This window comes from Ovis aries, chromosome 4, assembly GCF_016772045.2.
Source record: "Ovis aries strain OAR_USU_Benz2616 breed Rambouillet chromosome 4, ARS-UI_Ramb_v3.0, whole genome shotgun sequence".
NCBI lineage: Eukaryota > Metazoa > Chordata > Mammalia > Artiodactyla > Bovidae > Ovis > Ovis aries.
In genome coordinates this window covers 93,302,973-93,323,058 of record NC_056057.1, presented here as the reverse complement: position 1 = coordinate 93,323,058, position 20,086 = coordinate 93,302,973, and the positions used below count along the sequence as shown (strand labels likewise).

At 38.5% G+C, this 20,086-nt stretch overlaps 1 protein-coding gene across 1 annotated transcript in view; it reads left to right on the top strand.

Annotated features, from left to right (window-relative positions):
* The window catches only part of ZNF800 (zinc finger protein 800), a 50,185-nt gene extending 34,899 nt beyond the window's left edge, over window positions 1–15,286 (top strand). Inside the window, exon 6 of the mRNA XM_042248772.1 lies at window positions 14,249–15,286. Coding sequence (XP_042104706.1) covers window positions 14,249–14,435 — 187 coding nt within the window. The 3' untranslated portion in view covers window positions 14,436–15,286. The remainder of the gene's footprint in view (window positions 1–14,248) is intronic.
* The last annotated feature ends 4,800 nt before the right edge of the window (window positions 15,287–20,086 follow it).

Here is a 20,086-nt window from a genome sequence, read left to right as displayed (position 1 = left end):
TAATAAGAGGCAGCTTTGCCTATATCATGGCAAAAGTAGGAAACATTTCTTTATGTTCCCCTTTGGCATCACGATTATTTTTTTGTCTTTTGTCTTTGGTTCTTTGAAGGAAGATGTGTTCTTTTCCAAACCTAACACTTCTACCCTTGCCAGTCAGTCTTCCTCAAACCTTTCTCCAGCAACCCTTCTCTCTGTCCTCTCCCCATTTCTATCTTCCTTTCCCCAAACTTCTCCCCCTTGACCTACAAACATGCCCAAATTCCTTTCAATCAGTAAGTGAACTTCCCTTCCAGGCTATCTTCGGTCTAGTTACCGCCATCTGTTCCTCTTTACTTGCACTGTCAAACTTCCATTAAGTTCAGTTCTGTCGCTCAGTCATGTCCAACTCTTTGCAACCCCATGGGCTGCAGCACACCAAGCTTCCCTGTCCATCACCAACACCCGGAGCTTACTCAGACTCATGTCCATCGAGTCGGTGATGCCATCCAGCCATCTCATCCTCTGTCATCCCCTTCTCCTCCTGCTTTCAATCTTTCCCAGCATCAGAGTCTTTTCCAATGAGTTAGTTCTTCACATCAGGTGGCCAAAGTATTGGAGTTTCAGTTTCAGCATCAGTCCTTCCAATGAATATTTAGGACTGATTTCCTTTAGGATTGCCTGGTTGTATCCCCTTCCAGTCCAAGGGACTCTCAAGGGTCTTCTCCAACACCACAGTTCAAAAGCATCAATTCTTTGTCGCTCAGCTTTCTTTAGAACCCAACACTCATCCATATGTGACTACTGGAAAAACCATAGCCTTGATTAGACGGACCTTTGTCAGCAAAGTAATGTTTATCTTTTTAATATGCTGTCTAGGTTGGTCATAGCTTTTCTTCCAAGGAGCAAGCATCTTTTAATTTTATGGCTGAAGTCACCATCTGCAGTGATTTTTGAGCCCCCCAAAATAAAGTTTCTCACTGTTTCCATTGTTTCCCCATCTATTTTCCATGAAGTGATGGGATTGGATGATCTTAGTTTTCTGAATGTTGAGTTTTAAGCCAAATTTTTCATTCTCCTCTTTTACTTTCATCTAGAGGCTCTTTAGTTGTTCTTCACTTTCTGCCATAAAGGTGGTGTCATCTGCATATCTGAGGTTATTGATATTTCTCCTGGCAATCTTGATTCCAGCTTGTGTTTCTTCCAGTCCAGTGTTTCTCATGATGTGCTCTGCATAGAAGTTAAATAAGCAGGGTGACAATATATAGCCTTGACATACTCCTTTCCCGATTTGGAACCAGTCTGCAGTTCTGTTACTTCTTGACCTGCATACAGATTTCTCAAGAAGCAGGTCAGGTGGTCTGGTATTCCCATCTCTTGAAGAATTTTCCACAGTTTGTTGTGATCCACACAGTCAAAGGCTTTGGCAGAGTCAATAAGCAGAAGTAGATGTTTTTCGGAAACTCTCTTGGTTTTCCGATGATCTAATGGATGTTGACAATTTGATCTCTGGTTCCTCTGCCTTTTCTAAATCCATCTTGAACATCTAGAAGTTAACAGTTCTCGTACTGTTGAAGCCTGGCCTGGAGAATTTTGAGCATTACTTTACTAGCGTGTGAGATGAGTGCAGTTGTGCAGTAGTTTGGTTTTCTAAACTTCCATTAGGCTCTCAGAATACTTTACATTAGCACTAATTTCACTACTGCAGTTGCCTATTTTGTTGTCTCCCCTCTCCATCAAACTCTGAGGAGACCTGTGCCTTGGTCATCATTGATTGTCCAGCACCTAGGGTATTTCCTGGTACATAGTAGGCATTCAGTAAATATTTATTGAATGAATGACAATATTGAGCCATGCCTATACCCTTCATGTATGAATCATCTGTAGTTTTTTCCTACCCCTACATTTCTGTTGAAAGTTCACTTAAAGGGCATCAGTGACCACATAAATGCTAAACCTAATGCCTTTTTGCTTCCCATTTCACTTGACCTCTCTGTGACTGTTGTGAAAAGTGAAAGTTGCTCAGTAGTGTCTGACTCTTTGTGACCCCATGGACTGTACAGTTCATGGAATTCTCCAGGCCAGGATACTGGAGTGGGGAGCCTTTCTCCCCTCCAGGGGATCTTCCCAACCCAGGGATCAAACTCAGGTCTCCCGCATTGGAGACAGATTCTTTACCAGCTGAGCCACAAGGGAAGCCCCTGTGACCATTAATGCTTACAAAAATTTACGTTTCCAACATTTTCATGGTCACTTATAACTGGATCACTTTGGGCTGGTCTCAGCATGGTATTGCATCCAAAAGAAACAGACAGACTTCCAAAGCTTTGGAAAATGATGAACCTTTTTCAGTTTTACAGAAATCTTCTAAGAAGATAGAAAGGTACAGTTACATTAAGCTCAGCAGACTTCATTTAAGTTTTCTCCCATCTCTTCCCAAATCCTCATACAGCTTGGCAGCTTCACTCAACCTCCCTTCTGTAACATTTCCCCCAAAATGTGTGAACTTCCTACCAAAACGTTTTTTAAAAATATAGGTATAATCTCTTTTTAGAAATCACTTATTTACTTACTTATCTTTGCTCGCACTGGGTCTCCATCGCAGTGCTCAGACTTCTCACCACAGTGGCTTCTCTCGTTGTGGAGTGCAGGCCCTGGGCACGTGGGCTTCAGTGGTTGTAGCGCTTGGGCTCAATAGTTGTGGCACTCATGCTTTAGTTGCTAGATGCTTGTGGAATCTTCCAGGCCTAGGGATCGAACCATGTCCCCTGCCTTAGCAGGTGGATTCCTATTCACTAAACCACCAGGGAATCCCCTACCAAAATCTCTTGTCCACTTTTTTCATCATCTGGTTCTTTTCTTTTTTCTAGGAATGACTGTTCTTAACAATTTAAATCACTTGGCAGTTTACGCACATTAGCCTCTCAGCTTCTTCTAGCTCTTTTATCTTGTTCAGCATTTCAGAAGTCTAGAGGCATTCTCTTGATTTCATTTTTTTTTTTTGTCCTTATAAGTTTTCTTTGCATGATTTCACTTAATTTTAAAACTTTAGCCCAGACATCGTTTTTTTTGTTGTTGTTGAGTGTATCCTGATCTGGGTTTGGCTGGGTTTCCCTCTTGTGTATTCCTATAGTGCCCCATATACAACTAAATTGAAGTTACCTATTTGTGTCTTTAAGCATCTTAAGGACTCTGGAATGTGTGTGTGTGTTAGTTGCTCATTTGTGTCTGCAGCCTCATGGACTGTATACTGTCCATGGAATTCTCCAGGCAAGAATACTAGAGTGGGTAACTATTCCCTTCTCCAAAGGATCTTCCTTACCCAGGAATCGAATCTGAGTCTATTGCATTGCAGGCAGATTCTTCACCATCTGAGCCATCAGGGAAGCCCTGGAACATGGTGGATGCTGATAAATATTTATTGAACTAACACTTCTGTGAGTTCTGATTCTTCCTTTCTTGGTACTGACTTTTTTATTTTGTTTCTAGTCCTTTAAACTTGATCAGACTTTCCTTACTCCATTTTCTTTTTCTTTTTTTTTTTTTAATACTCCTTTGCTGATTCCTCTCTCCTAAAGCATCACTTACTACTTCTGTGAAGATGACCCCAGACCTATTTTCTAATCTAGTGATTCTGATTATTAGACCATTTGTTTTCAAAGTTACATGTCAGGCATCTCCACCTGGATATTTCTCCATATCTTACTTAAAAGCAACAGAAACTCAGTAAACCAAACTTACCTTCTTTTTAAGCTTGTTCCTCCTTTGTGTGTTTCCTGTTTCAGTTATTTACACTCCTCCCTTCCTGGTGACCTGGGCTAATTAGAATCCTAGGAATTACCTTGACTTCTTTCTGTCTCTTCTGTACTTTACCTGATCAGTGGCCAGTGCCTGTCCATCCTGCCTTTGGATGTGTCTCACATTTGGCTTCTCTTTGCCATCTCCACCTTTGGTATTAATAGTTTAGTCAGGACTCCTATCTCTTACCTACACTGCTGCAGTAATCTCTTAACTGACCTCTAATCTGTCTTCCATGCTGCTGTCAGAACTATCTTCCTAAAACACAGACAGCTCTGTTGTTACTGTATGTTCACTGCTCAACTATGTTACTCATTGTCAGGTCTCAGCTTAAATTTCATTTTTAAATAAAGACAGTCTAAAATTATCTCCCTTATAGTTCTGTAGTATGTTCCTTCCCATACTGTCAGCTAATACAATTTTTAGTTATGTTTATTAATTTGTTTAGTGTGTGTCTTCCCACTGGAGAGATTTATGTAAGAGACTGGGAGAGTTGTATAGAGCCTGTGCCTAGCACAATGCTTGGGACATTAAAAAATCTTTGTTGAATGAGTGGATGAATAATAGATAGCTTATCAGTGTAGGAAAACAGGAGATAGCAAAGGCAGACAAGCTTTAGAAGCTTCCTACATTTTCCCGGACCTTGGTCTGTAGTTCTGGCTTTTCTGAAATAATAATGGGCTTCTCCCTTCTGCCATTTGTGTTTATTTCCCTAAGGATATGAGTCAACAGTTGCATTACCCCACACTCACGCTAATGCTGATATGACTGTAGTTGATTTGGGGGCTGTAGGGTGGTGGCAGCTAAGATTTGTTTACCTGTTATAAATGCATAGGTGGTGCCCTAGCCATGCAGGCAAACAGCTATTTGCTAAGTTGAGTTAACCCAGATTCTTTTTTAGCCTCTTGAGTGATTCAGGCCTTTGTACTACATGTTAATTAAAGTGTTTGTTACTTGAAGGACTAGTTGTATTATATATGAGGTATTTATTTGCCTTTTAAAGATTAAAGATTTTAATTTAGCAAACTTCTATTGGATGGAAAATGAAAAAAATTATTTTAAAATATCCAGAAACAATAAGCAAATTAAACTCCCCTTCCCCATGAAGCCTGTTCAGGTTTCAAAAGTCAAAGAATTTCATGAGTATTCTTCAGATTTTACTCTCTTAGGCTGACTGTATCCATTTTGTAGACATTTTGAGCTCCTGCTTGTGTGAGGCACTGAGTTAGGTGCTAGGTTTACAGAGAGAAGTGCAGTTGCTTTTCTCAAGTACTGTGAAAGAGGAACACATTATAAGGATACACAGAAGTGGAATTGTAAGGCACACTGGAATGGGCAAAGGCTTTTCATAATTCATCCATTCATTTTTAAGTTGAGTTTTGAGAGTTAGCTAGGCAAACTTGCCAGGTAGGTACAGAGGACATGAGACTCCATATAAACCAAGGAAAAGAATTACAGCCAAATCAAGAAAGGTCTTCTGTACCAAGTGAGTAGTTTGAATCATACTGTTAAAATAAGACTTATGGTGAGGAAATCAAGCAGAAGCCACATACACTGTATCCATAAATAATACCTTGAATTTATATATTTTGCCTAAAGTTATGATGTGGTTCTGTGTTAGTTCCTTAGTTCATATGGTTACAGACTCTCTTGAGAGGATAGTTTTTGTTTTGTTTTGACATTTTTTCATGTAGTAAAGTGCACATCACTCTTTCAATTACCCAGATCCAACTCACAGTTTTAATCAATGGAAAAGTAGAACTGGCACCTCTTGACTTCCTCATTTTGTGCATTTTGGGTGGAGCTGACTCTTGAGAGTGAAGGTTGTGATAGGAAATAATACCAGTTACTTGCAAGAAAATACTGGAAGAGGGTGGCCAAATGTCCTGGAATAGGTATGATTTTCTCATACTTTAGAACCCTGCCCTGTTGAAAATTGTATCTAGATGCATATTAATCGTATATTTGAGCTTGTTTATCACTTTTGATAAATCTTTAGCATGTCATCACTCCTGTATTCTATCAAGAAAATATGACAACATAATTTTTTTTTTGCCAAGTTACTGTTTAAAATCAGACTATAACTAAAACTAAACAAACTTTATTTTTGTTCATGTTTCCATTATCATTTTGCATATCACATAGATTTTAAGTTCTGTTTCTTCTGTGAATCTGTTTCTCGTAGCTCCAGCCCATGGTGACCTCTTCCTCTGTTGAACTCGGAACATTTATCTTTTTTCCCCCTCTTTATCCTTTGTTATTAGTGCATTATTATTTAACTAAAGGGTCCCCATGATTATACTCTAAACCCACTGAGACTCAAGACTAACAGTTTTACTCTGCAGCATGTAAGGTTATGAATGAATGGGTCATCAGGCCTGTCCCCATTTTCTGTTCTTCAGATGTCAGTGTCCTCTCTTCATGTCCTGTTTTTACTGGTCTAAAGCTTCTATTGCGCTACCCTGGGTCTGCTGGTATCTTGTGTTTATGAAGATTATGAGGATTTTTAGGAGGCTTGGGGGCCAATTTTAGGGGAATACAGGGGTGATTTTTCAGCTTTTTCCTGCCTCAGAATCCTATTAAAAAGCTTCCACAAAGATTCTACCTCTTTATAATTATTTTTAATGTTTACTCGTATCAAAATGTTTTGAGAATCTATACCTTAGAAGCAATTGTGAATGTGTGTGTGTGCATGTATATAAACGGAGGACTAGCCAGATTATTTATGTATTTGTTGGGTGTAGTTTGTGGGCTCTCATTTCCCCTACCAGGGATTGAACCCAAGCCAACAGCAGTAAAAAATCTGGAATCCTAACCACTAGGCCATCAAGGAACTCCCAGGACTAACCAGATTTTTACTTTTGGAACAGAATAAAAAGAAGGAAGACAAACTTTTATCAGGTTCACAAACATAAATTTTCTTCCCAGACTCTTGCTTACTATGCTGCTTTTGTAGCCTAATGGGAACAGAGGAGGCTGCAAAGTAAGGCTCATAGTTATTTTATTTAGCCATCTGGTATATACATTTTGTATATACCTTCTTTTGAGCCAGAATTCTGTTGAATTGTAGATGGGAACTCTAGAGATGTAGTTTAACCTCATTTTAAATGGAGAAAACTGAGGTAAGTGATTGCATGAAGTCGATGAAGAAGTCAGGAATAGAGAACAGACATCTCTTAAAGATGATTTTAGTAGATACTAATGTATGCATGTTAACAAAGTTAAACAGTACAAAGAGATGTACTGTGAAAGGTAAGTTTTTTTCCTACCCTATCTCTTGGTTCTCTTATTCTCTTCCCCGAGTTAAGAAGTTAGTTTCCAGCTTTCTTGGGCTTTCATGATGTTTTATGTATATATAATCATATAAATGTGTATATTCACCTTTACCAAATGGAAGCATACTATACACACTTTTCTGGGTTTTTTTCCCATTTTGTAGCATTAAGTCTGAAAATTGTAGAACCCATATATTTTTATGCCTTGGTCCATGAACTTTCCATTTTACTGTATCAGACAACTAACTTTTGTTAATGTGGACAAAGTACTATTCTTTACTTTTAGCATATCAGATTGAGTACCTCATGTGCAACATAATGTGGTGTTTCACATTTCTTTCAGAGAGATCATGGTCACTGATTTATTTTATGATAAATATTAAAGTTAAAAAATTAGTGAAATGTGTATAATAATTATTACTGCTAGTTACCAAAAAGAGCTTATTGGGATATTTTCTTTTCTATATGAGAAAGAAATGGTAGGTGAAATTTTCAGGGAAATCATTTACTTGTAAACTTGTGTAAAAACGTGTATGGTATGGTCCAAACAATTTTATATCTCAGTGCCAGTGATAAGCAGTGGTGCTATAAATATTAAACCACAAATATTTATTTTTTAAATTTAAAAATCTCTTAACTTCATATGCTAATCACAGAAATATAGTTTTTCATTTGTTTCTTAAAACGGTTTATGTTTTATTTTTGAGATGACTCATGTTTAATATTCTTGAGATGACTCATGTCGTCTGTATAAAAATATATCCTTAATTTTGATCATTCACAGTTTTATTTTGGCTAGCTTATCTGTCAGTGCAATTATTGCTTTATTTTTCATACATTAATGGGGCCTGTTAAAACTGCTTGATTTTAGATCTTTTGGACCAAACTGTATCACAGAAGACAAATCCATTGAAAAAAAAAGAAGCGTACCATACCAAGTGTCCATGATAGAATTCATAGAGGCCAAGTGTTTATATTCGATTACTAGTAATCCTGCAATCTCCCTAAAGATGGCAGTACTTTTCCACATATCATTTACTAATTCTGTTTGAAAATAGTATTGATTATAACTCCATTATTGACTGGAAAAAAGTTAATCAGACTAAAAGTGTATTTTCATAATGATACCACAGTAGTTAAAATTCAGTAGTAGTACAAATAAAATTGTATCCATGAGGTTCATAGCATTGGTTCAACTTCTGTATGTGTTATCCTTGACCATGGACACAGGGTCCTAACTGCATTCTGACTTTGGAATTCTTGATGTGATGCTGTGAACATCTTGTCAAGAATTGTGATAAGTCATGTTAGGACCTGGCTGTATATATTAGATCTTTCGCCTCTGGAGATGTCATCAGAAAACAAAAACTGACAAAACACCCCAAACAGAACAAAACCCGTAAGTAACTGCATATGCATATATTTGTGGACATGAGAAATGTTTTGGTATTTATTCTTCAGTAAAAGTTTATATGTCCAAGTTCTTGAACATTTACTTTTTGCTTAGGTGACTAATTCTTTTAATAGATGGAACAGTTACTTATTGGTGCCAGAAAAACAAAAATAAATCTTCAGCCTTCTTTGCTGTAGAAACTAAATTCACAAGGTTCACTGGAACATGGAGAAACAGTGCTATATTTTGTTCCTTTTTCCATTATTCCCATTTCAAATTAAATTTTTCTTGTATGCATGTGTTTGAAATCACATGGCATCGTAATTTGAAGATGTGAACAGCAAGACAGAGAGGGCAGGCTAGCTTCCCTGTTAGACCTCACACTTAACTTTGACATGGTCACTGCTTTCTAAAGCTGGTCCTGTTGGTTCATCTAGGGCCATTATTGATTCAACTAGCAAGATGACTAGATGCTTAAGGACTGTGTCATTCTAGCCAGTCTTACAGATAAATATTTAAGTATAATTACCACAACGATGATGATGTTTAGTTGCTAAGTCACATCTTAGCGACTGCCTATACTGTAGCCTGCCAGGCTCCTCTGTCCATGGCATTTCCCAGGCAAGAATACTGGAGTGGGTTGCCATTTCCTTCTCCAGGAGATCTTCCTGCCCCAGGGATCAAACTGTATCTCCTTGTTGGCTGGTGGGTTCTTTACCACTGAGCCACCTTTGTTGCTCATTCTTGTTTGACTCTTTGCAACTCCATGGTTTGCAGCAGGCTAGGCTTCCTTGTCCTTCACTGTCTTTCAGGGTTTGCTCAAACTCCTGTTCATTGGCGCCATCCAACTATCTCATCCTCTGTCGCCCCTTTCTCCTCTTGCCCTCTTTCCCAGTATCAGTGTCTTTTCCCATGAGTTAGCTCTTCGCATCAGGTGGCCAAAGTATTGGAGCTTCAGCATCAGTCCTTCCAGTGAATATTCAGGATTTATTTCCTTTAGCATTGACTCCTTTGATCTTGCTGTCCAAGGGGCTCTCAAGAGTTCTCCAGCACCACAATTGAAAAGCCTCAATTCTTTGGAGCTCAGCCGCCTTTATGGTGCAACTCTTAAATCCTTACATGACTACTGGAAAAACCATAGCTTTGACTATATGAACCTTTGTCTCTTGGGAAGCCCAAAATACTAGTTTTTAAGTTTGTCGTGAGATATATCAGGGACACTGACTTCTGTGTATGGTTCAGTGTAATTTCCCCCAGTAGACAAATATACATGGAAAACTAATTATAATCTGAAGATTTCTTGATGAACATTGAATCAGCTTAGTGACCATTATCTGTAAGCTCTGGTACTATGATACGTTCAGTTTTCCCATAGGAATATACTTGCCACTCAGACTAGATATTCATCAATCTTCAGAGCACCCTTTCTAGTAGACCACAATCCAGAAAGATGGCCAGCTTTCTTGATTTCTTTCTCCTTTAGCAGTTTTTCTGCATTAGAGTTTAATAAAATTGCACTGATGTATGTCAAACAGCCCAATGCCTGGTATACAATAAACAATAATAAGTGTAACTGTTGTTAAGTTCAGGTTACCTTGGTATATTTTTAATGTCAAAGACAATCTTTTGGGCCATTTCTTTGGCTTACTAATCAATCTCATCTTTCACATTTTGAGTTACTTTCATTGTTTAATTTCTTTTTCCTTTAACTCCTTAATTACATTTATCATTAGTGCTGAATCCATGAGCTAATGAATTAGGCCAATCCTTTTTGGCTCTGTATGATTCTGCTATCGTTTTGTTGTTGAAATACTGATACTTTTAAACTTTAAATTTCTTATTCCAAAATACCCCATTCCCCACATTGAAAGATAATCTTCAAGTTACTGCTCAGCTCTAGGATGTAGATAATTTTATATCTTATTTGAATAGATGATGTCAGTTGTAGGCCTTTCCACCTCATCAGTTTATCTTCATTTCAGCTCTGCTTAAATTCTTTTTCATAAAGTTATTTTGAAAGTGGTCTGAATTCTTAGAATAGTAGGATGACCATGGGAATTGGGAGGCATGGTTGGACAATCTAGGGCTAGAGGTACAATGGTGGTAAACTCAACAGTCAACAATGACATTACAGATCTGGCAAATATAGACTTGAAAAATCAAATTTTGTGTGTGAAAATGAGTACAGAAAGGAATAATTGAGGTCAGTTGATCTGTCACTGCAGCAGCAGTTGTCAGCTTTTTCCTCTCCATCATTCTGGGGATAAGTTATTCTTTTAAAAATGGCAAAATAGGTTTAGAGAGATTGGAGAAATTGCCACAGTTCTTTGTAATGTTTGTAAAAATACAGATTATAGTGCATTTTTGAAGCTGGTGGTCTCATGATAATACACATTTTAGGACAGTCATAAATAGAAAACATTGCAGGAATTCATTTAAAAAAATGGATAGGTCATTTCAGACTGCAGTTAATCAGGGAAAACTTATTAGAATGGCTGAGGGTCTTGAGCATTTGAATACATGAGAGGAGGGAGAGAACATTGTATGTTAGGGGAGTGGAGAGTCGAGTGGTTTGATGCGAAGTTTCTTAAATATGGTCCATGAAAGGGAATTGAGGCACTGCTTGTCAAATGATATCATTTACTCCAGAGTTAATGAGCCCCATGCCATTTCCATTCATCATGTAACTGGATAAAACTGTTGATGTTTCTTGGTACATCAGGCTTCACATTTTCATGTGCTCTCTCATGTCATCACAAATTCCATTTTAGGACTCTTTGGAAACTGGAAAGGCTGTCAACATCTTCAAAATAATCTCTCTCCCCTACTGTCTGATAACTACTCAAATGGCAGAAAAAGTTTGATAGCACTCTGAGGTCAGATGTGCACCTGTGACGTCAGGCATGCATCATGGTTTTCCTTCTCTGATGAGGAAGGGATAGCCACATGTCATTGTGCTTCATTATTCCATGTCAGCAGCTGTTACCACCTTTCTAAGAGGTATTGCCAAGAGATGGGAACAGAATATGAAGTTTTTCTCTGCTAGACAGAAATGTGCTGCCTTTCCAGAGGTCTTAATTGAAATTGAAGGCAGAGGAAATAATGGGACTTGACTTTGGCTTGAAACTCTGGGAGGAATTTAGTGTTCTAGTATACAGGCTGCCTTAATCTGACACAGCATTCTATGGAATTCGGCTTTGGTTCGTGTACCTTTGTGAGTCAAGGAATTCAACACTTATGGCCATGGAGAATAAAGTTACAATTGATTATCAAAGGTTATCTATGTGTTACTATGTCAAAGACCATATTAGAATTTCAAATCAAGCCAGTTTTTACTGAGATTTACTATTGAGCTGTTAAAATTTTTAAATTTCATTCAGGAAGTCCCTATTTTTCCTGTAAGAAAGGATGAAGGAGGGATTCCTTTCTTTGTAAATATTGCTTTTTGTATACTGCTTATGTTCAGGAAATCAGTTTCTAGTGCAGTGAAGTATATGGTGCATGTATGCATTTCTGTGCATTTTCTGGAAGACAAAGTCCATGTCTAATCAGAATCTCACTAGTCTTTGACTCCCCTGAAAGGTTAAGAACTAATAACTTCGCTAGTGTGGAAACAATGGGATGCTCTGGATGAATCTGAGCAAAGGAATGACAGGAAATTAGAAAGCTCATCTGAAGAATAATGAGATGAAAAGCTTTGGCAGGACTGAATGGTGATTTAGGGATTCAGATTAGCCTTAGGGTTGGAGTTTTCTGAATAATCTGAAGGTAATTTTCTAGATAGAGCTTTTCAAAGGAAGGAATCTCAAGTTATCTTTTTTTTTTGGTCTGAGCACAGTGCTTAAGACAGACATTCAAAAATGCTGAATTGAAATTGCTGTACAACACACCAAATGAAAGTTGGATGATAGCATCAGAAATAAATGTTCTTATGTCTTCTCTGCATTTAATCCTGCTGTTATCATTTGGTGTAAAATAAGGATTTTGGAGAGACACTGCTTTATAAAAAGTTCATACACACTTTTTGTTCAGCGGTTGGTTAACACAAATTTTTGGCCACAGTATTTATTCTTTCTGTATGTTTTATTTCTGATAATTTTTTTTTAATTTTACAAAAATGAATGTCTCTAGACATGATTGTTTTATCCCATACCTACCTACAGAGGGAAGGAAACTTGCAGGGTGGTGTGGTTGATTAGATCATCCTCTGGTTAAGCAACATTCCAGTAAACATCTAAGCTTGGATTTATGAAAATCCAAAATTACAGGAAAATTAAGGAAAATCTCACAATTCCGAGGTCCCTTTGGCCTAAAATATCATTGGAATTTATGTGTCAATGGATCTTCTATCAGTTCAATAACAAAGCCTTATATCAGCCGAAAGATTCCCTTGGTGTTAGTTAATAAGTGCTAAAAACTTAAATTTGTTATGACTGGAAGACCAAGATATAAGGTTTTGACTAGTTTATTGTAATACTTAAGTTTTGCTCCCACTAAGTTCCTTCAAGTTGAAGAGCAAATTATTGAATACATTGTTTAAAAATTGGTATTATCTAAAGCATTTGTTCCAAAAGTGTGGTAACTTTTTTTTTTCTTCAGCAAACCTTGTGTTCCCAAGTCTATGGAGATTACAAATCAAATTAGGTTCATTAGAAGCTCAGAAAGTCTTTTTTCACCTGAAGTAGGAATACTTAATAGAGTAAAGGTATAACTTCACAGAAGACAGTGGTTTTGATTCACTGCATAATGTTTAAGGCATAAACTGCTCTGAAATATTGTGATTTACCCAGAACTTTTGAGGAGGATAAATTACTTCTGTGGAAATCATTCATTCATTCTTAAAATCTTTTGATGTCCATCACTTTGCTACACAATGTAAAACATAATTTTGAATTGTTAGAATGGGTACATAAGAATAGACTAAGTGCCTTTTATTAGGTTACTTGAATTTTATAAAGATACAATTTGGGAAATACGTAGAGATTACCTGTAGCCTCATCACCTGAAGATAACCACTTAACAGTTTGGAGTGCTTTCATTATTTTATACATGTATGGTGTGTCGTGTATGTATCCACATGTACACACATATGTATACACCCATTCCCACACACCACAAATGAGGATTAAGCTATTTTAAAAATTCTATCTAGTATACCTTTCCATATGAATAGATACTATATCCCGGTATTCTTTTAATAACAGGTTAGTATCAACTCTTAGAGATGGCTGGATGGCATCACTGACTCGATAGACGTGAGTTTGAGTGAACTTCGGGAGTTGGTGATGGACAGGGAGGCCAGGCGTGCTGCATTCATGGGGTCACAAAGAGTCGGACATGACTGAGCGACTGAACTGAACTGAACTGAATCAGCTCTTAAGACTTTAATCTTACCGTTGGTTATAGGATAGTCCCAGTTTTTCTTTAAATTGCTGTTTCATTTTGCCTGTTTTGTGCTGTTATAGATACTGCAGTGAATACCCCGTATGAAAGTTTTGCATGTATTCATAATTATTCCTTAAGGGAAAACTCTGGGTCAAAAGAATGTAAGGGTTTTGATACGTTTTCCTAAATAGCTAAGAACATGTTTAATGACACTTCAGTTGGATGCTGCCTTCCCCTGATGAACACAGGTTTATCTCCTGTGTCTACGACAAACAACCTGTTGGGCGGAAATGGCATCGCGCTGAGTTGGGGTTGGCGGCTCCTTGTATTAGCGGGGAGGCGCCAGCGCGTTCGGCCTGTTTCTAACCGGCGTGTCTTTGTCTTTCTCCCTGGGGATCGCTGCCGCCCGTGCGGGCCGAAGCCTCGGGAAGCCGTCGCCCCGCAGCGCCGCCGCCCTGCGCCCGGCCGCCCCGGGGAGCCGCTGCCCGCCCGCGGGCGCCGTCACCACGCGCCAGGCCGCCGCCAGCTGCCGCGCCAAGCTCCGCGGCGGCGCTGCCCGGGAGCGCCAGCACGCCGCCCGCGGCCTCGGGAAGCCCGCGGCCCCGTGAGCGCCGCCGCCCGGCCGCGCCCCGCGCAGCCCAGTACCTCAGGCCTCGCCCGTCGCGCCTCTCCTCCCGCCGCACCCGCCGGAGCTCTCAAGTCCACTCGGGCGTCGGCGATCTCCCCGGGGGCCTCAGCTGCCGCCGCCCTGCCGTCACTCCGCGCTTTACCGACCTCTGTCCCACGCAGCCCCTCAGGAGGACCGTGTGCCTTAGGGCTGGCGGGTGCGAGGACTTCCTCATCCCGTCTGCCATAATCCGGGCTTCTTTGAGAATCTTGCCACCAGAGAGTACCATCCTCTTCCCTCCTAATTTGTCGAGTTCCTAGTCCTTTCCCTTCATTATTAGTTGTTCAAAGACTAGCTCCCATTTTAATCTTCTTTACCTCAAATCCCATCATCACAGGCTGGTGACCCGCGCTGTCCAGAGTCGTGTGACCCATACTGTGGTTAAACTTGAATTCCAACCTCCTGTCCCCTCCTGTAACTTCATACCCAATGACCATTTGTTTCTCTCCGAATCAGCCCTTGCTCCCAGGTTCTAATTTGCCATCCCAGGGCATCCTCTACTGGGTTTGCACCGAGGTTGGTGCGTCTCCTGGGCTGCTTAGTCTGTGACTGAGCAGAGTCGGGGTGAGACGCCAGACTCCTCCAGCGAGCAGCTTCGGTCTGCGTACTCCTCAGCAGCCTGACGGAAACTTTCTTAGAACCGTGCTACATGAGCCTAAGGCTCTTCTTGCCCAACCTCCCTCTCTTTTTCTAGGTGTCACACTTGCATTATGGTATGAAGACCGCCCTGCTCCTGATTCTTTTCCTCTTTGCTTCACAGATGTCCCCTCAATAAAAGTCTGCTAAGTTAAACCCTGCCTCCGTGTCTGCTTCTAGAAGTGGTGGTGGTTATTCAGGCACTAGGTCGTGTCTGACTGACTCTGACCCCAGGGACTGCAGCATGTCAGGCTTCCATATCCTTCCCTGTCTACCAGAGTTTGCTCAAACTCATCCATTGAGTCTGTGGTGCCATCCAACCATCTCATCCTCTGTCACCCTTCACCTCCTTCCCTCAATCTTTCCCACCTTCTAGGAGGACCTGAAGGAGGACCTGAGCTAACACCTTATCAGTCATTCCACTCTGATCACCATCTTCCTATCAGCCTGGATCCCTTGTTCACTGACAATTCATTAACTTCATTTTCCTCACTGTTTATCAGTCCTTGTCACTTTCTCGTCTAGCCTAGATCCTGTGACCCATCACTATTATCATCCTTGAAACTTCAATTTTTTTCAATTTACTTTCCTGGTAAAATCTCAACTCTGAATGAACCTTACTGTCTGCCTTCCATTGGTCTGACTGGGACAGCTGGACATCTTCTTTAAGGAAATCACAGTTTTACTTTGAATCCTTCTTCTCAGACCTCAGATTGGTGCTATTGTTCCTACTATAGTCTCAGTTTCCCACTTCTGTTTATACCTTTTCATCTCTCCTTAAAATTTCCCAATCTCCTCCTCCCTGTTTACTTTAAATTTCCCTTGAAAAATAGATGTTACATACAAACTTTATCTTCCCAGCACAAGACCCTCTACTCCCAACCCAGCTGCCTTGGTAACCACCAACTTCCTTTTTGTGACTATGAAGGAAGTTTCAAAGGCCAGCTCCTCCTCTTGGACTTTGGATCTCAACCCTTCCTGCCTTTACAAGGACTTTTTCCCTTAGCCTTTCCCTTTTCTTCCGTGATGTCAATTTCTGTCTTGAATGAATCGTTCTCATGAGCCTGTAAACAGGCTCCAGTATTCTTAACTAAACCTTCCCTCAGGCACATCTTTTCCATCTATTAGCCATTGCTCAGCTCTCCTTCATGACCAAACTTCTTAAAGGAATTATCCTATAGATTGTCTTCATTTTCTTATCTTCTGTTCACTTTCAGTGTGACACCCCCACCCCCACTCCTGAAAGTGCCCAGTTAAAGCTGCCACCCACTTCCATATTGTTCAGTTGTTAAGTCATGTCTGACTCTCTGTGACCCTATGGACTGCAGTAGCCAGGCTTCCCTGTCCTTCACCATCTCCCGGAGTTGCCATATTACCCTATCCAAAAGGATATTTTCCTGTATTCACCATGACCACTCCCTGCTTCTTTAAAGGTTCTCTCCTCATATTCAAGACTATTCTGTCCAGATTTTCTTCCTGCTTCACTGTTTGCTCCTAATGTTATGCTCTATTTCCTGCCTAACTTTGAAAAGTTGACGGTTTTTGTTTTTTTTAAGACCTCCACGGGGTCCCTTTTTTCTTTCTATGTTCTTTCCCAGGAGGATCTTATCAATTGCCATGAATTTAAGTACTGGCTTTATGCTAATAAGTTACAAATTTATGATTCCTCCTTTGATCTTTCCTCTAAGTTTTAGACTCACATGTCTAATTGCTTGCTTAATTAATATCTTCCTTTGATTGACTCAGATCTTTCAAACTTAACATTTCCAAAATCTAATTCCTCATTCTCACCCCAAACCTGTTTCCCCTGTTACAGTAAGGAGCGCCACCATACAACAAATTTCTCAAGCTAGAAACCTATGTGTCGTGCTTGATTCTTTTCATCTCTCCCATACATCAAGTATACCAGCATAATACAACCATTTTGTCCCTCAATGTATCTTTAATGTCTTCTTTTCATTTTCAGTGCCATCACTTAAGTCTAATTACTGCTTGTTCTCACCTGATTATTGTGACAGCCAGACTACCTGTTCTCTCTACTTTCACTCATGACCCATGACCCACTTAAATACATTCTTCATAGAGTGGTGACAATGACCTCACTCCTCAATTGAATTGAGTAAATTGTAAGATAAAATTTAAACCCTTTATCATGACTCACAGAGTCCTGCACAATCTGACCCCTACCTATCTCTCCAACCCTATCTATGCTCCTCTCTCTTATTGCTCACTGTGATGTAGCCACGCTGGTTCCTCCAACATGCTTTTCTGCCCCACAGGGGCTTAGTGAAAGTGAAAGTCGCTCTGTTGTATCTGACTCTTTGTGATCCCATGGACTATAGAGTCCATGGAATTCTCCAGGCCAGAATACTGGAGTGGGTAGCCTTTCCCTTCTCCAGAGGATCTTCCCAACCCAGGGATCAAACCCAGGTCTCCTGTATCGCAGGTGGTTTCTTTACCAGCTGAGCCACAAGGGAAGTCCCAGGGGATTAGTAAATACTGTTATCTCTGCCAAGCTCCTCTCCTTGGTTAGCCTCTCCCCAACAACAACCCTTAGATAACTCCTTAAATATAACATCTTTAAAAAGGCCTGCCCAGAACATTGTTTGCACATAGTGCTCACCTCTCTCCTCCCATTTGTTTCCTCACATATTTGTTTCTTTGAATTCCTTACCTCGATTTGTACAATTATTTACTTTTTGTGTCTATGTTTCCATACTGGAATGAATGAAAGAGACTGTCTGGATGTCTAGATTCTTCAACATTGTGTTTCTAGCCTGAAGCACAATACCTGGCATATATTAGGTGAACAGTAAATATCTGTTGACTAAATGAACACATTTGCCAATTTTTCTGTTGGGAGTTCATTTTTATTGATTTGTAAGAACTCTTTATATATTTAAATCACTAGCCATTTGTTTATTCAATATGTTGCCGATATTTTGCCCCTTGTCTTATATGTACCAATTTAATTTGTAGTATCTTTGATATACAGAAATGTTACATTTTTAATTTAGTTAAATCTATTGTCCTTTCAAGATTTCTGCTTTTGGTGATATGTTTGAAAAAGTCTTCTTCCAGCTCAATGTTATATAAATATTTGTCTATTTTTTTCTTCAATTTTTTTAGATTTAAGTCTTTATTCCAAATGGAATTTATTTTTTGATATAGATGTGATTAAGGCTCTAAATATTTATTTTGTTGTTGCATCATCACTTATTGAAAACTCCCTCTTCTGTTTTGAAAATTCTACATTTATCAAAAATTAAATTCTTACATATACTTTAAATGGTTTCTGGATTTATTATTTCTCTGCTTGTTTTTTGGGGGGAGGAGTATCCTTCTATATTCCTGAACCATGTTTTAATTATTGTCATTTTGTAATTTCCTTTATTGTGTGATTAACTTTTTAATGGAGTAAGCATTATTCTTCTTATTCAAAATATTTTCAGCTATATTTGTGCTTTTATTCTTCCAGATAAACTTTAGTTATAGTTTGCTCAGTTTCCAAAAGAAACTGGCATTTTATTTAGAATTGCTTTAACCTCATAGATTATTAACTGGGGGAAAATGCCCATTGTTGTAATAAGTTATTTTGCCATTCAGGAACTTGTCATGTGTCAGGATTATTGAAAGCTTCCTATATATTTTTTCAGCAATTTTGTAGGTGGTGTGTGTTTCTTGTTAATTGTATCATTAGATATTTTATGTCTTTGTTGGGATCATTTTCCTGTTATGTTTTATAACTGGTTGCTCCTTGTTGGGTCAGGCTATTGATTTCTGTAATTGGTAACTTTTCTGTAATCTCATTAATTTTTCTAGTTGATTCTCTTCTAAGTAGACAATCACTTGAAGTATACTTAATAGTGATTTTCTCTCTTTATAATATTAATACCTCACATGTTATATGGTGGTATTAATGTTAATTTTGTTCTTATTCCTGACTGTTGAGGAATACCAGTAATATTTCACCAGCTTTTAATGTTAGCTGTTTGATTGAAATAAAGGTCTTTATCAGGCTAAAGAAGTGGTTTCCTGGTTCAAGCATTCTAAGCATTTTGTTGGAAGTTGTTGCTGAATTATATTAAATGTATTCTGGGCAACAAGAGATGATCATGTGGCCTATTGTTATAATAAATTGCATTAATAGATTTTCTTAATATTGGATTATTTCTGTATGAGATGTATCCTGTTTCATCATAGTGGGTTTGTTTTCCTCTTTCAGTATAATACTGTTGAATTCAGCTTCTTACATTTTAATTAGAATAATTGCATTTATATTCACAAATATGTAGCTTAAATTGTGTCTTAAATAGCTTCAAAAAAGTCTTGTTCGGTGCTCTAGATTAGTATAGAGTGTAGGAATCTATTCTTTGAAGATTTGGAGGAACTTAACTACCACACTGTTTAGGCCCCAAGCTTTTTTCAGGGTAAGTGAGTGGAAGATAACTCAAAAATTTTAAGTTTTCTTCTATGGTTTTGGCTTAGACAGGTTAACTACTATTTCTTATCAAATTTAAAAAAATAGCAACTTTAAAGCAAATCATGCATTTTTATAGAATTTAACAGTTTACCAGTCTTCTACATATAATCTTATACTTGAAAATATTTTTCTCTATATTTATAGTTATAGCTCTTTTCTCATTTCTAATCTTTTTAGTTGTGTTTTCTTTCTTTTATTAGACTTGATGGTCTTCTAAAGGAACCAACATTTAATTATTTTTTCTATTTTCTACATCATTAATATAAGTTTTAATCTTTTAAAATTCCTTCTGTATTCTTGAGTTTATTTTGTTGTTTTCAGAATGTTTCTTTTTAATTAATGACTTAGTTCATTAATTTTTATTTATTTCTTATTTAGTAATAGGACACATAAGGCTATACATTTACCTCTGAACACAGCTTTGACTGCATCCTAAAGGTTTTGGTAATAGTTCTTAATTGTTGCTATTTTTA